This window comes from Cololabis saira, chromosome 12 (assembly GCF_033807715.1).
Source record: "Cololabis saira isolate AMF1-May2022 chromosome 12, fColSai1.1, whole genome shotgun sequence".
NCBI lineage: Eukaryota > Metazoa > Chordata > Actinopteri > Beloniformes > Belonidae > Cololabis > Cololabis saira.
Genome location: NC_084598.1, coordinates 7,026,462 through 7,039,971, shown reverse-complemented (window position 1 = coordinate 7,039,971; position 13,510 = coordinate 7,026,462). Strand labels below are relative to the sequence as shown.

The 13,510-nt window shown below is 38.8% G+C and overlaps 1 protein-coding gene across 2 annotated transcripts in view; it reads left to right on the top strand.

Moving 5' to 3' along the window:
• Nucleotides 1-13,510, top strand: part of LOC133456761 (inactive dipeptidyl peptidase 10) — a 47,199-nt gene that overhangs the window by 22,122 nt on the left and 11,567 nt on the right. For both annotated transcript variants that reach the window (XM_061735330.1, XM_061735331.1), the window contains exons 6-13: nt 583-635; nt 1,182-1,263; nt 1,701-1,821; nt 2,404-2,558; nt 9,512-9,609; nt 9,770-9,893; nt 10,255-10,296; nt 10,385-10,489. In XM_061735330.1, coding sequence (XP_061591314.1) covers nt 583-635; nt 1,182-1,263; nt 1,701-1,821; nt 2,404-2,558; nt 9,512-9,609; nt 9,770-9,893; nt 10,255-10,296; nt 10,385-10,489 — 780 coding nt within the window. The remainder of the gene's footprint in view (nt 1-582; nt 636-1,181; nt 1,264-1,700; nt 1,822-2,403; nt 2,559-9,511; nt 9,610-9,769; nt 9,894-10,254; nt 10,297-10,384; nt 10,490-13,510) is intronic.

Below are 13,510 nucleotides of genomic sequence, written 5' to 3'. Positions count from 1 at the left end.
ATATATGGTTCTTTAATATATTTGCATTATACTAAGATGCATTCATTTTCAATGGCTTTTGTCCTTAATGGCTTTTTCCCCCTTACATTACTTTTACTTTTATACTTTAAGTAGTTTTGAAACCAGTACTTTTATACTTTAAAACTTGAGTTGATACTTCAACTTCTACAGGAGTATTTTTAAACTCTAGTATCTATACTTCTACCTGAGTAATGAATGTGAATACTTTTGACACCTCTGCTATCCCCTCACACCTTGCAAGGGTTAAAATTTAAATTAGGATTTGATTTCTGTAATTGCAGGGACCTCTAAACTTTCCCTTTTGTAATCTTGTGTTTTCCTTCCCTTTTAGGAAATAAACAAATACGTAGTAGTGCTTTGGAGTGGTTTCTTTCAAAGAGCACAGAGAATTACAACATAAATCCTTCTTGCTTATTGTATTATTGTAATGCTGACCTCAGCTTTAACAACACTGCCAGTTCACTCTATTTCTATATGTGTTTAGCATGCATGAGATCTGAAATGTGTGTTTTCACCTCTGTGCGACACACCTATTTGCATGATGTTCTCTACCTCTTTCAGGTGTTTTCTCAGTCCTTCACAGCCTTCTATGCTATCTACAGTGTGGCTAATGGGTAGGTGGAATTGTGAATACTAATGCATGAGATGCACTGGGCATGAGCGTTACCGATGCAAGCAAAACCTGCAGACCGACAAACTGTTCCCCCGAAGTGCGTCTCATTGAATCAGAACTTCATGTTCCTATCAAACATGCATTCATTCGTCAGCGTTCTCTCCAGGTCCCATAAGCTGACATGCAGTAGGTTTGTAATGTACCTCTGATGTGATTGCCTGAGATTCATGCCGAGCATTGTCAGTGGAAAAACCTGGTGGTGGCTGTGGATGATCCCTGGAACTTCTTAGGAGGGATTCAGAAAAGGATGTCGGGAAGACCTAACAGTGCTGATCATTGCCTGAGTGTGTCTCGGAAAGGAAAGACTGCACTGCATGACCTAGCCCCGTTCTCAGTTTGGTTTCCCTTCTCTGCATCCTGCTTCTTCAAGTCCTCACAATGCAGCAGCTCTCTCAGCGACGGGGGCATGGACGGACTTCAGAGGGCTTCAAACAGGACGGGCGTCCAAAACGGGGGGTTTACATCTCAGTGTCTGTGTGTGTTCCAGGGATCTGCTGGAGCTTAACCCTCCAGACAGGGAGAAGACGGAGCTACAGTATGCTTCTTGGGGACCACAGGGGAACCAGCTGGTAAGCAATGGCCTTTTTTTATTCACCAGATACATTTGCATCAACTGAAAGTGACAATATGATTTGGGGTTTGTTTTTTCACCCCTCAATCTGACTTCCTTTTGACGCGATTTTCACCATAATAACATTGATGCTCCCATGTCGTTATGAGCTCCGTCTACAGTGCCTGTCACTAATGGGATTGTTTCATACTGATATCATCATTTATCTACCTCAGCTCTAATGTAATTGGCTTTGCTGCTATGTCAGAGCTCATCTGTAGCATATTAACTGCCAAGTAGAGATTGATTGGCCCTCGGCCGTGTGTACACTGGCCAATGATTTATTCATTGTTTGATGTTGTTTGCCACTCAAACCGGGCAGCCAGCTGGGAAGTCTGCAACCTTGCTTGACTCTGATAATGGATTTGCGTTGTGTTTCTGTGCTACTTGTGCCAGGCGTATGTGTTTGATGGAGATATCTACTATAAGCCCAGCGTGACGAGCACGCCACTGCGTCTCACATCCACTGACCAGCAGCAGCATGTGATGAACGGGCTCTCTGACTGGACCTACGAAGGTAGGACAGAGTCCAGATCCACGTTTACACAGGCTGTTGACAACAGTGATTATTAAATTAGAATTATATATAATTATTATTATTATTATTTATTTATTTTTTATTTATTTTTTATTTGTTTATTTATTTATCTTTTTTCTTTCTTTCTTAAGTCCATAACCCCATACACCACGTACTTTATACCTCTACTCTGCACTTTATAGCTGTGACACTTTACATAGACACTTGCACTTTACTTTAGCCTGCTGCTATAACTTATAACAGTAACTTATAAACTATAACTTATGAATGTAAAAATACTATGAAATGTGTTATGTGGTTGGTTGTATCATCGTGATATTGGTTATATTATTGTACTATTGTATTTTTTTTTAACTGAACATTGTATTGCTCTTAAACTTGGGAATTAGCCAATAGGCTACATTTGGGTGCATCTGCTTTTATTTTGTAAAATGCATAATGATGTGCACTGTCCCTCCTTACCAAATAAAATAAATTGAAATTGAAATTGAAAAACCGACTTATAATTAAAAAAGATTATTTTTATTGTGGGCTTATTGGAATTATTGTGTTCTAAAACAGAGGAGGTGCTTTTGACATACGCCGCCCACTGGTGGTCCATGGACGGCGCCCGGCTGGCATATCTCCGCATTAACAACTCTGCTACACCCATGATGGAGATACCTCACTTCCTGGGTGGCCTCTACCCCTCCAACGTGCTCTTCCCATACCCCAAGGTGAAGACTGGTTTGAAATGATAGCATGCTGGGAGTCGTATGAGGCTACATGGAGGCTGTGCTCCAGTATCGACACTCCTGATGATGGAAGTACTGCTCTTTACCAACTGGAATGCTTGTTTTCTCCATTCCTTTTGGTAACATTACAATGCAAATGTTTAAAGCACTAACCCCCCCCCCCCAGGCCGGCTGACAGTCTTGCCTGGGCCCCGGACAAAATAATCTAAGATGGGCCCCCCTGCGCCCGGATCTCTCCTTCTCCCTCTTCCTCTCCTCTCCCTCTGCTTTTTATACAAGCTAATGGATGTTAACATTAGAGCTAGCCAGTTAGCTTAAGTTACAAGGTTGGTAAACGTTGGCTGCGCTGTTTCTCACCTTGCTCTACGCTGACTTTATTAATTCCAGCTTCACCGTCACCACCTTTTTAAAATATTTGTGTAGAGAATCTATGAGCCCTCTATTTTCTTCTTCTCTTCTTCTCTTTTCTCTTCTTTTCTGAGCACCAGACTTGTGCTGACCGGACATTTTGACCATTCTAATGGTTGAATTAGATGATAACATCAAATTTTGATCAGCGGCCAAAACATTTTTGTGTTGGGGGTTCTTTCCACAAATAGGCATATTTTGAAATATTTTGAAAAATGATTCCATAATTTAATGAGAATTAAAAAAAAAAAAAAAAAAAAAAAAATGAATGAGGGCCCAGTTCTGGCCCCGCCCTACCCTGGGCCCGGGACAACAGACCCGTTTGTCCCCCCTATCGGAGGGCGTGCCCCCCCCAAAACTGAGGTTTGTCATTGACACATTATCTGCAACTGTCCTAAGATTGAGACATTTGATGGGACATTGAAAATAATGTAGGTCTGTCCCATTTTTTAAAGCCCTGCAGACTCGGAAAACTCACAACTGTGATGGCTGCCAAAGGGCTCTCTGCAAAGTTATACTAGAAGGGAGATCGTTTTTCATAAAAGCTGAAACAATTTCCTGAGGTCTTTAACTGCTCACCGAATGACATTTTCTGACTTTGAAGGCTCCAATCTTAGTGAAAATGTCATGTTTTCTCAAAGTGTTTGAGTTTGAAGTCCCATAATGTGTCTCCTTTAAGGTTCTATGTGCTTAAAATAACAGATGAGACGTACTGAGTTTGGTAAGAGAGATAAGTCTTCGGAGCATTCAAACAACAAATTTCCATTTTTTCCATCACAGAATGTTTGCTTGATATTAAAAATATATGTATATTTTAAGACAAAACTGAAACACAGTGAAGCCTGTAAAAAGGAACGAGGTCGAGACTTGTAGTCAAGACTAACTAAACCGAGACCAGGACACTACCAAGACCAGAGAGTATCAAGACCAGAGAGTATCAAGACCAGAGAGTATCAAGACCAAGACCAAGACTACATTCACACTGCAGTTCCCAAGTGACCCAAATCCGATTTCTTGCTCATATGTGACTCAGATCTGATTTGTTGAGCACAAGTCACAAAATCTGATCTTTTCAAATCAGATTCAGGTCGCTTCCATATGTGGTTCTAAATCGGATACAGGTCTGATGTTTTGCAATGCAGTGTGAACAGCCAGGTCGGAATTAATGGGACTTTGACGTCACTTGAGAGCGACCGTTGTCATAATACTGCGCTGGCGGGGGCGGGAGTCACTCGGAAGCGATCGGAAAAGGTCAAGACAAACATGGAGGATAGCGGGGACGGAGCTAATCAGTGGAGGGACAGTGAGGTCTTGGACCGTATAAGTATTTGGGGGGACACTACTATACAAGCTAAATTAGAGGGGTCTTATCGTAACCGGTCGGTATTTGAGAGGTAGCCCTCGACATCCTGAAATTCTGGATGAAATCTTTTTCTGTAAAGATGTTCATCACATCCTGATCCCACCACTCCTGACTCCGAGTCCACATCCACACACACCTCTCTACAGACGAGGCAGCCATCGCTCCACAAAAAGCCATTGTGAAAAATGTGGCTTTCTTTCTCCTCCTTCTCCTCTTCATTAACACTTGCTCACAGTTTCGTCGGCTTCCACCACACAACAACTTCAAAATATACCCATGTACGCTCACTTCTGTTGCCTCCATGTTTACCGCCGTATGACGGCGTGCTGCGTGTGACGTCTTTGTTATTGTTCCTCTGCGCATGCGGGTCAGTTCAGGGCCGCGATGCGTTCACACTCGAGTCTGATATAGGACACATTTTAAAAGATAATGTGAAAAGCCACCAGTGGTGGACAGTAACGGAGTAAATTTACTTGAGTACTGTACTTAAGTACATATCCAGAGGATTTGTACTTTACTTGAGTATTAGATTTCTTTGGTAGTTATTACTCTTACTTGAATACATTTCCAAGACAAATATTTTTACTTTTACTCGAGTAAATTTCTAGGAAGGCTGAAAAGTACTCGTTACTTTCAGGTCTGCTCTTTTTTCTTCTTCCCTAAAGCTGGTTTCAAAGAGTTAATTCTCAGAAACAAGAGTTAAAAGATCCTTAAATTAATTTAGAAAAAATATAGTAATTTACTGATGTGGAAAATAAGAAATTTACTCTTACTCTTACTTTTACTTAAAGTGAATTTAAAAGCATTTACTTTTGGATACTTAAATACCTTTAAAAGCAAGTACTTTTCTACTCTTACTCGAGTAATATTTTGACTGAGCTACTTTTACTTGTAACGGAGTAAATTTTGACCAGTAGTATTTGTACTCTTACTCAAGTACTGGGGTCCAGTACTCTGTCCACCTCTGACAGCCACACAAAAAAATCAGATATGGGAAAAAATCGGAATTGAGCATTAAGGCCTGCAGTGTGAACGTAGTCAAAGACCAAGACCAAGACCAGTTCAGCTCAAGACTGAGACCGAGACCAAAAAGAAACCTAGTTATTTAGTCATCTTGCGTGATTGTAGAACATCAGCTCCATCCTGGTTCAGCTAGTTTCCATATGAAATTAATTCAACTGCAGCTCAATAACGCATAGAAGTAGATGATGATGTTGAACTCATTATAAATTTTTCATCTGAGATCAGATCTGTGTGGCGACTGCACTACCGCTATTTCTACACTATTGGAGGATTGACTCCAGTGCTTTTAAGGATTGACACGACTACTAACTAGTCCCAAAGTCCTCTAGCAGAATAACCAGCTCCAACACCCCCCTCCACCTCAGAAAAGTCATGAAGAGTAAATGTTACTAATTTAAATTGGACTTAATTTGTAGATGAAACGTGAATTTTAAATATTAAAGATACACACAATTACCGACTTGAAATGTCCTTATTTAACATTCTAGTAGCCAGATTACACCGTATATCAGCATCACTGAAATGGACCTGATGCTTAATCAATCACAACGATCAGCTAATATTATTCATATATTTATTCAAACAAGGCCGTTATAAACACAAAACTGTAATTAAATCCAGACACACATGCAGATGCACCAAAACATTAAATCCAATCCAAAATACAAATAGTTTACAAAACTGTAGATTAACAAGAGGGAAAACTGCTGATCACCAGATTCTGTCAGCTTGGTGTGCAACGGCATCTCAATTATCCGAGTCCGAGACACGGCGAGACCGAGAGACCCGAGACAAGATCAAGACCACAGGCTGTCAAGGCCGTGACAAAACCAAGACCACAAAAAAGGTCTTGAGAACTACGAGTCTAACGAGGACTGACTGACGTATGGCCACACCAGCTCGAGTGAGTCCAACCTCATCTGCAATGTCAGGTCGGGCCTGATTAGTGCTTTAATTGGAGGCCACCTATAGCTGATGCTGGGAGCTTTAATTTTAACCGCCTGATGAGTTTCCTCCTGGCTTCAAGCTGTCTGCACACTGGCTTTAAGGTTGCTGATCATCGATTCATTTCTAGAAGGAGGGCAGCTATGTAACTGAGACTTGTAAACATTTATAAATCATTAATTTCTCAAAATCGCTAAGGCATCTCACTATAGGCCAATAAACAGGGTAGTTGAATTGAATTGAATTGAACTAAATGCCTTTTATTGCCATTATACGTTGTATAATGAAATTGAGCGTCTCCTGTGTGAAGTGTTGCCTAAGTGTTCTGCTGATGCTTTCAATAAGTTTAGAAACATTATTCCTGTTGTGATTAGAAAGAAAGTTCAGACGTTATCCTCACGCTGGTAAAGTTGCACCACAAAATCAGATCGATGTTTCCTGCATGACGGACCCTGCTATGCAGCTCGTTGTAAACAAACAGCTGTTACATACCATCATGATTTCATTAGTGTTAGTACGCCTTCCCATAACTATTTGCAGTCAAATCCAAAGACAATCAAATGCCGACTCCTAAATACAAGATCACTTTCCTCCAAATCGTTACACTAATAAACAGCCTCATTGCTGGTTATAAAATACATTTGCTGCTACTAGCAGAAATGTGACTTTGTCACGATAAATATGCAGCTTTAAAACGAATCTCCACTTCCTACTCACACAACGTTTCCAATAGCTCGTGGTACTGGCAGAAACGGAGCTGTCGCAGCCACAGGTAATTCAACCATTTAATTAAATCTGAGGGTCTTATTAAACATGAAAGGAAAAAAGCAACTAAAAGTCTTTGGAAAGCCTCAAAGTCAGCCTCTCACCCACAAGGGAAGCAGATCCGTTTGTACTGGGTCCACCCGACCCTGTGGATGTCGAGAGCGACTTTGAGTCAGTACGGCATTTTATTATTCTTGCAGTATTTCACTTTTTGCCAACAAAACATCCTGCCACAAACCCCTTGTCTTGACTAACGGTGCAGCAGCAGAATAATGACAATCACATTTTACCTGATCATTTTTTAATAATGACTGAATTTCCAACTAAGGGTAATGCAGAATCTAATTATTGCCTTTTTTGCTGCTTCTCCAGATATAAATACTGTGGATGCCAGCTCCTTACAGTTTTATCCCAGGCAGCTGGACCGTCTGGTCGACAATGCCACAGCCCTTTTCATGTGTTTGACTATTGATACTCTGTTAAAGAAAACATTTAGCCCTCAAAATAGGTACTTCTTGGTAAAACGCATCATTAAATACCCCCCGCCCCCGCCAAAAACGGAGTAAACTGGAAATGAAATGGCTTTCTATTAAAGCTTAAGAGTGCTGCTTTGGCCAGGAAGATAGTTTTATGGCACATTTAAAAAAAAAAAAGAAAAAAAGCCTTGGCTGTTCACTGCTTAGAGGGAAAAAGAGCAATAACCCTGAGTTCCTTTTCAGTGCTGTGGCCAGACTCACTGTCTTTTACCATTTCTGAACAATACTGACCAACTATAACTGTTAACAGTTCAATAATAACCTTTGCATTTTGAATGAATGAATGAATGAATGAATGAATGAATGAATGAATGAATGAATGAATGAATGAATGAATGAATGAATGAATGAATGACAACACAAAACAACACCAAAAAAAAAACATTGTGCACAGCATTAACATTTCATACAAAACCAAAAATGTGTTGAACAATGACTGAAAAGGCATAGGCTGAAGCAAAATGCTTATAAAAGCCTATCCTATATTACCAACTTTCTTTTTTTGGTTACCGACCTCCAGAAAACCAAAAAGAGAATAGAAAAGCAAAGAAACAACAAAAGGCAAAGAAACAATAGCAAAGCAAAGAAACATTTACAGATAGTCAATTGCACTTATAAGAAAATAGCTTTACAAACCATTTTCTTAAAAACAAAAAGAGAATGACATGTTTTTAAATTTATGTTGGCATCATTCCAGAATTTAACTCCAGTAATGGAGACACATCTCCTTTTCCTACCTTTTTTGGCTTTTTGTGCTGTGAAATTGCAGACACGTCTAAGATTGTAGGGAGTTTCCTGAATTGAAAAGAACCTCTGTATTGGGTCAGGGAGCATTTTTCATTTTGCCCTGAAAATAATTTGCATGATTTGCACTGAACATAATTTTGAGGAAAAAAAATGACATCTTACCTATCCTGCAGTTAAGACAGATCATTTACACCTCATATCGAATGGCCATTACTGACCTCCATCTAACGTCACGTTTACCTCTGAAATCCTTGAAAGAGTTGAAGTAAAATTCATTTATAATCTGCTTACATTGCAACAGACTGAAAGAAGTATCTAATGATATACCTTGTCTCATAATAAAATGCTTCTCTTATCTTTTATTTCTCATGTTAAACAGTGTTTAAAGCTGCTTTCTGTCATATTTATAGTATTTACAAAAGCAGGACAATTCTTTCCTAAAACGATGCTGAAAAATTGGTCCATGCGTTTATCTCTCAAGGTTTAACTACACTGCTGTGCCATTGTGTCAGGATATAATTCCCTTGTTCAGTCCAATGTTCTGGTTGGGTAGAGGTACTAAAATTGATCGCGCCTATCTTCCTATTTATTTATAAAGCCCTTAATAACCAAACTGCATATCAGAAAGACTTTATTATTCCCTACAAACTCACGTAAAGTCCTTGATCTCAGAGTGCGTGATTATTTGTGGTTCCTAGAGTCTCCGGGTCTGGAGTCGGAGGCAGAGCTTCTGGCTTTCAGACACCTGACCTGAGGAACAGCCTCTCGCTTTGTAAAATTAAGATGAAAAATTGATGTTCTTCTTTTTTTAACAAGCAGTTTGCATATTTTTAAAACTGTCCTAAATTTTACCTTTTGGCTTTTATTGCTAATTGTATAACTTTCCTGCAACTTCAGTTTTTTTTTCATTTTTTAATCTCTTATATCATCTTCTATTTCCTTCCTGTTACCTTGGCCTGGTCATTTTTGCTTTTTCATTATGAATCACTTTAGATGACACATCTGCTTGGAAAACTGATATTTAAATCAGGTTAAAGGTTTAATGCTGTCTGCAGAGACTCAACCCGGACCAAAGTGCTCCATAGAATCTTTCTGCTCACCCTAAACATTATTTATTTAGTGATTTCTTTATTTCCATGTGCTCACAGGCTGGTTCTAGTATTCCATCAGTTAGGCTGTTTGTGGTGAATCTCTATGGTCCGGCTCATACTCTGGAGATGATGCCTCCTGACTCCTTCAGGGCCAGGTATATTTCTTTAAACTTTGAATAAATCTCTTTGAATAGAGACATCATCTGTTAGATATGATTACTCTGTCGAAGCACCTCAGCCTGCCACCTTTCTTTTTCTCTGTTCCTTTGCACCGCTTTCCATGGCCTTCCATCACTTTCTGCATGGCCTCCTCAGAGACGGCTACATCTCCATGGTGACGTGGATCAGCAGCACGCGGCTCGCAGTCCGCTGGCTCAATCGGGCACAAAACCAATCAGTTCTGTGTGTGTGCGAGGCCACCACAGGGGCGTGCTTAGAGGTGAGCGGTCATCACTTGTTCCACATTTGTAACCTGAACGGATTCTCCTGCAATATGCAACTTTAATAGTATTCGCTTTCATTTGCCAACACTATAGACTAAAGATTGATTTCCTGAAGCTTTCAGATCTGCAATGGCTCGATTAATATTTGAAATCTTTGCAGTATGAGAAGAATTTTCAATACTTTCCTGCAGTACTTTACTGCATTTGCCCTCTTGTACATTTTCATACATTTCAGTTATGTATTAATGCTACTTTTTAATTTTTAATCAATCATTTTATTGATACATGTTAATCAAAACTGCTTAATGCTTTGAATTAATGTCCTATGTTTTTTCTTATATCATCTGAACTCCATAGAAACATAAACTGGCCATAGATATAATGCAAAACCAACGACAGGTATGTATTCAGATGCATTTTTTGTAGCTTTCTTTGCACCTATTTATTAGTACAGTCTTTCTTTTTGACTCTCTGCATTTGTTAACAGGATGTCCCGCTGTTTACATCAAATGGCTCTGTTTTCTATACAATACTTCCTGCAAAACAAGGCGCTCGTGGAGAATTTCACCACATTGCTGGTCTTACAGCCCAGGTCAGTGAACTTTTCTCCCTCATGGCGTCATTAAATCATTTCTGGCAAAAATACACTCGTGCTGGTTTGGTAGTGTGGTGGTGGACGTCCGGTTTAACAATCTCTTCCATCTTTTGCATTGGCCATTTAACTCCCATTATCATTATCATTTATAATTAATAATAAATGAGTTATAGTAGTAAATATTTACGTCATTTCACCAAAAAATAAATAAATAATTTGAATTACAACTTGGCTTCATTAGAAAATGTATGTTATCTACAGAGGTGTCTTCAGTATTCACATTCATTACTCAGGTAGAAGTATAGATACTAGAGTTTAAAAATACTCCTGTAGAAGTTGAAGTATCAACTCAAGTTTTTTACTCAAGTAAAAGTATAAAAGTACTGGTTTCAAAACTACTTAAAGTATAAAAGTAAAAGTAATGTAAGGGGGGAAAAAGCCATTAAGGACAAAAGCCATTGAAAATGAATGTATCTTAGTATAATGCAAATATATTAAAGAACCATATATGTGTACTATTGAGCATTAACATGTGTTTCAGAGAGCAGCAGATATGATGACTAGTTGCCTTTAAGTATTGTAATGGTGCAAAAAGTCAAACTTCAGAGGCATGTTATCATTTATCCTAACCTTTATTGGAATGTACATCCAAGTTTAGTTGCAGGAATCTGAGGGAATGGATGTAAGAACAAAACTGGACAAGAACATCTGAAACAACCACAACCAAATTCACTCTATCCGGATGGAGAAATTTAACTGGATAGTTTTTTTTAAAGGCCGAAATGAAATAGAGTAACAAGGCTGTTTTTTAAAATGTAAGGAGTAAAAAGTACAGATAATTGCGTGAAAATGTAAGGAGTAAAAGTAAAAAGTCGTCTGAAAAATAATTACTCCAGTGAAGTATAGATAACCAAAATTTCTACTTAAGTAAGGTAACGAAATATTTGTACTCCGTTACTTGACACCTCTTGTTATCTACATATGTTTGTCCACGTGTCCAAAGCATTTGTCGTCATTTATGTTCAGAAAACATGTTAGAGGGCAGAAAGTGAAGGATAGGCAGGAATCAAACACAGACGACAGCAAAACATTGCAAATACAGACATACCAAGATGCCTATCGGACCATGAACAAGAGAAACCCAGAACCAGAAATACTAAGGAGCTTAAGAATAGTCTCATGCAGTAATTTGTAATAAAAACAAATAACATAACTGAAGCAATGCTGTAGTCTGTAGTATAGTTTAGTTTTGTTTGGTTCCTTGAGTTTTAGCCGTGGTTACATGTGCTCTTTTACTGTTTGGACTCTTGTTTTGTGGTTAACTTTACTTCCTGTTGTATTTTGAAAGCATTCTTCCTAGTGTGTAATAATTCACCGAGTCTCCTTATCCCTTGAGTGTTTGTCAGTGTCTATATATATAAATATATTGTCTTGTTTCATCCCTTGCTGGTTTGTCATCATCTTGTTGGTCTATCTTAGTTCTTGTCAGCTCCCCAAGTAGCAATTCTTGTGTTCCTTGTGTTTTTACTTTTTGTATTATGTCTTCTGTCTATGAATATTTTTGTTCTTTTTGGTTTTCGGGTTATCCTGCTGAAGCAGCACCTCTTGTTATTATTAAAAGCCTTTGCCTGACAACTCCTGCTGCCTTGTAGTCCCACACTTTGGTCCTCCACACCTCCTTCATGACAAGCAAGTTCTGCAAAGTAAACCAGGAAGGGAGGAAAAACCGGAGCAGAAGAAAAACTTTTGACAAAATAGAATGTAAATCAAACACGCCATGATACAGAGGAAGTAACTAAGTCCCATACTGAATAAATATATAATAGGAGCTTTACAAAAGTAATGAACGTAAGAAAATGAAAACTAAACTTGCAAAAACAGAAGATCTCAATAAAACATCACACCCTGACAGTGACAGTGAAAGTACTATCCATGACGAACACTGTACTGGTGTTTTGTACAAAGGTTATATTGCGTTTTTTGTGCAGTTTGCAGTATCCAGTTTTCAAAACTTCTTAAATGCTGCATGTGAACGTCATCATGTAGAGAACACATCAGGAACAAATGTATTTCATCAAGTAATGATTTGTGTAAATGAAATGTAGTTAGATAGCAACATCTCCATTTTAACGGAGGGAAAAGAAGCAAGAAAATTTACTTAGTGAGGTTTTTTTATCCTATTTTTTTGCACATGGGTCTTATCATAGTAGTTATCATATGTTGTATGATGCCATCTTTTCAATCTCTTTTAGATGTGATTCAATTCAATTGAACTTTATTTATATAGTGTCTACAACACAAGTTGTTTCTAGGATCTTTCCAGAGACCCAGAACATGACCCCCAAGCAATTATTACACAAACTCTGGCAGGTAAAAACTCTCTTAGTGGGGAGAGAATGGTGCCCGTCCTCCAAATCTACATTTAGATACTCTAAGAACTACGAGTAAACCTGCACTCTCTGTTAGGAACATAAGGCACTATTAGCTCTTGCAAATATTACGGAGTCAAGCCGTTTTGGGCTTTATACGCAAGTAATAAAATTTAGAATTGGATTCTGAATTTTACGGGTAGCCAATGGAGCGACGCTAACACTGGAGAGACGTGGTCTCTCCTGCTGATTCCTGTCAGCACTCACGCTGCTGCATTCTGGATCAGCTGGAGGATATTCAGAGAATTACTTGGACATCCTGCTAACAACACATTACAGTAATCTAGTCTAGAAGATACAAACGCATGAACCAGTTTTTCTGCATCACTCTGCAAGAGGATTTTCCTAATCTTTGCAATATTACAGGGATTGAAAGATGCTGTTTTTACAAACCTGATTATCATGCGGTTTAAACGACAAATCCTGATCAAAAACAACACCAAGGCTTCTCACAGTTGGAAGCCTTGGAAGCCATCGCAAAACCATCTAATCCCTTCCTAAAATGCTCTGGACCAAGAATGATAACCTCTGTTTTATCTGAATTTAGAAGCAAAAAATTAGTGTTCATCCAGTCCTTGATGTCCCTAAA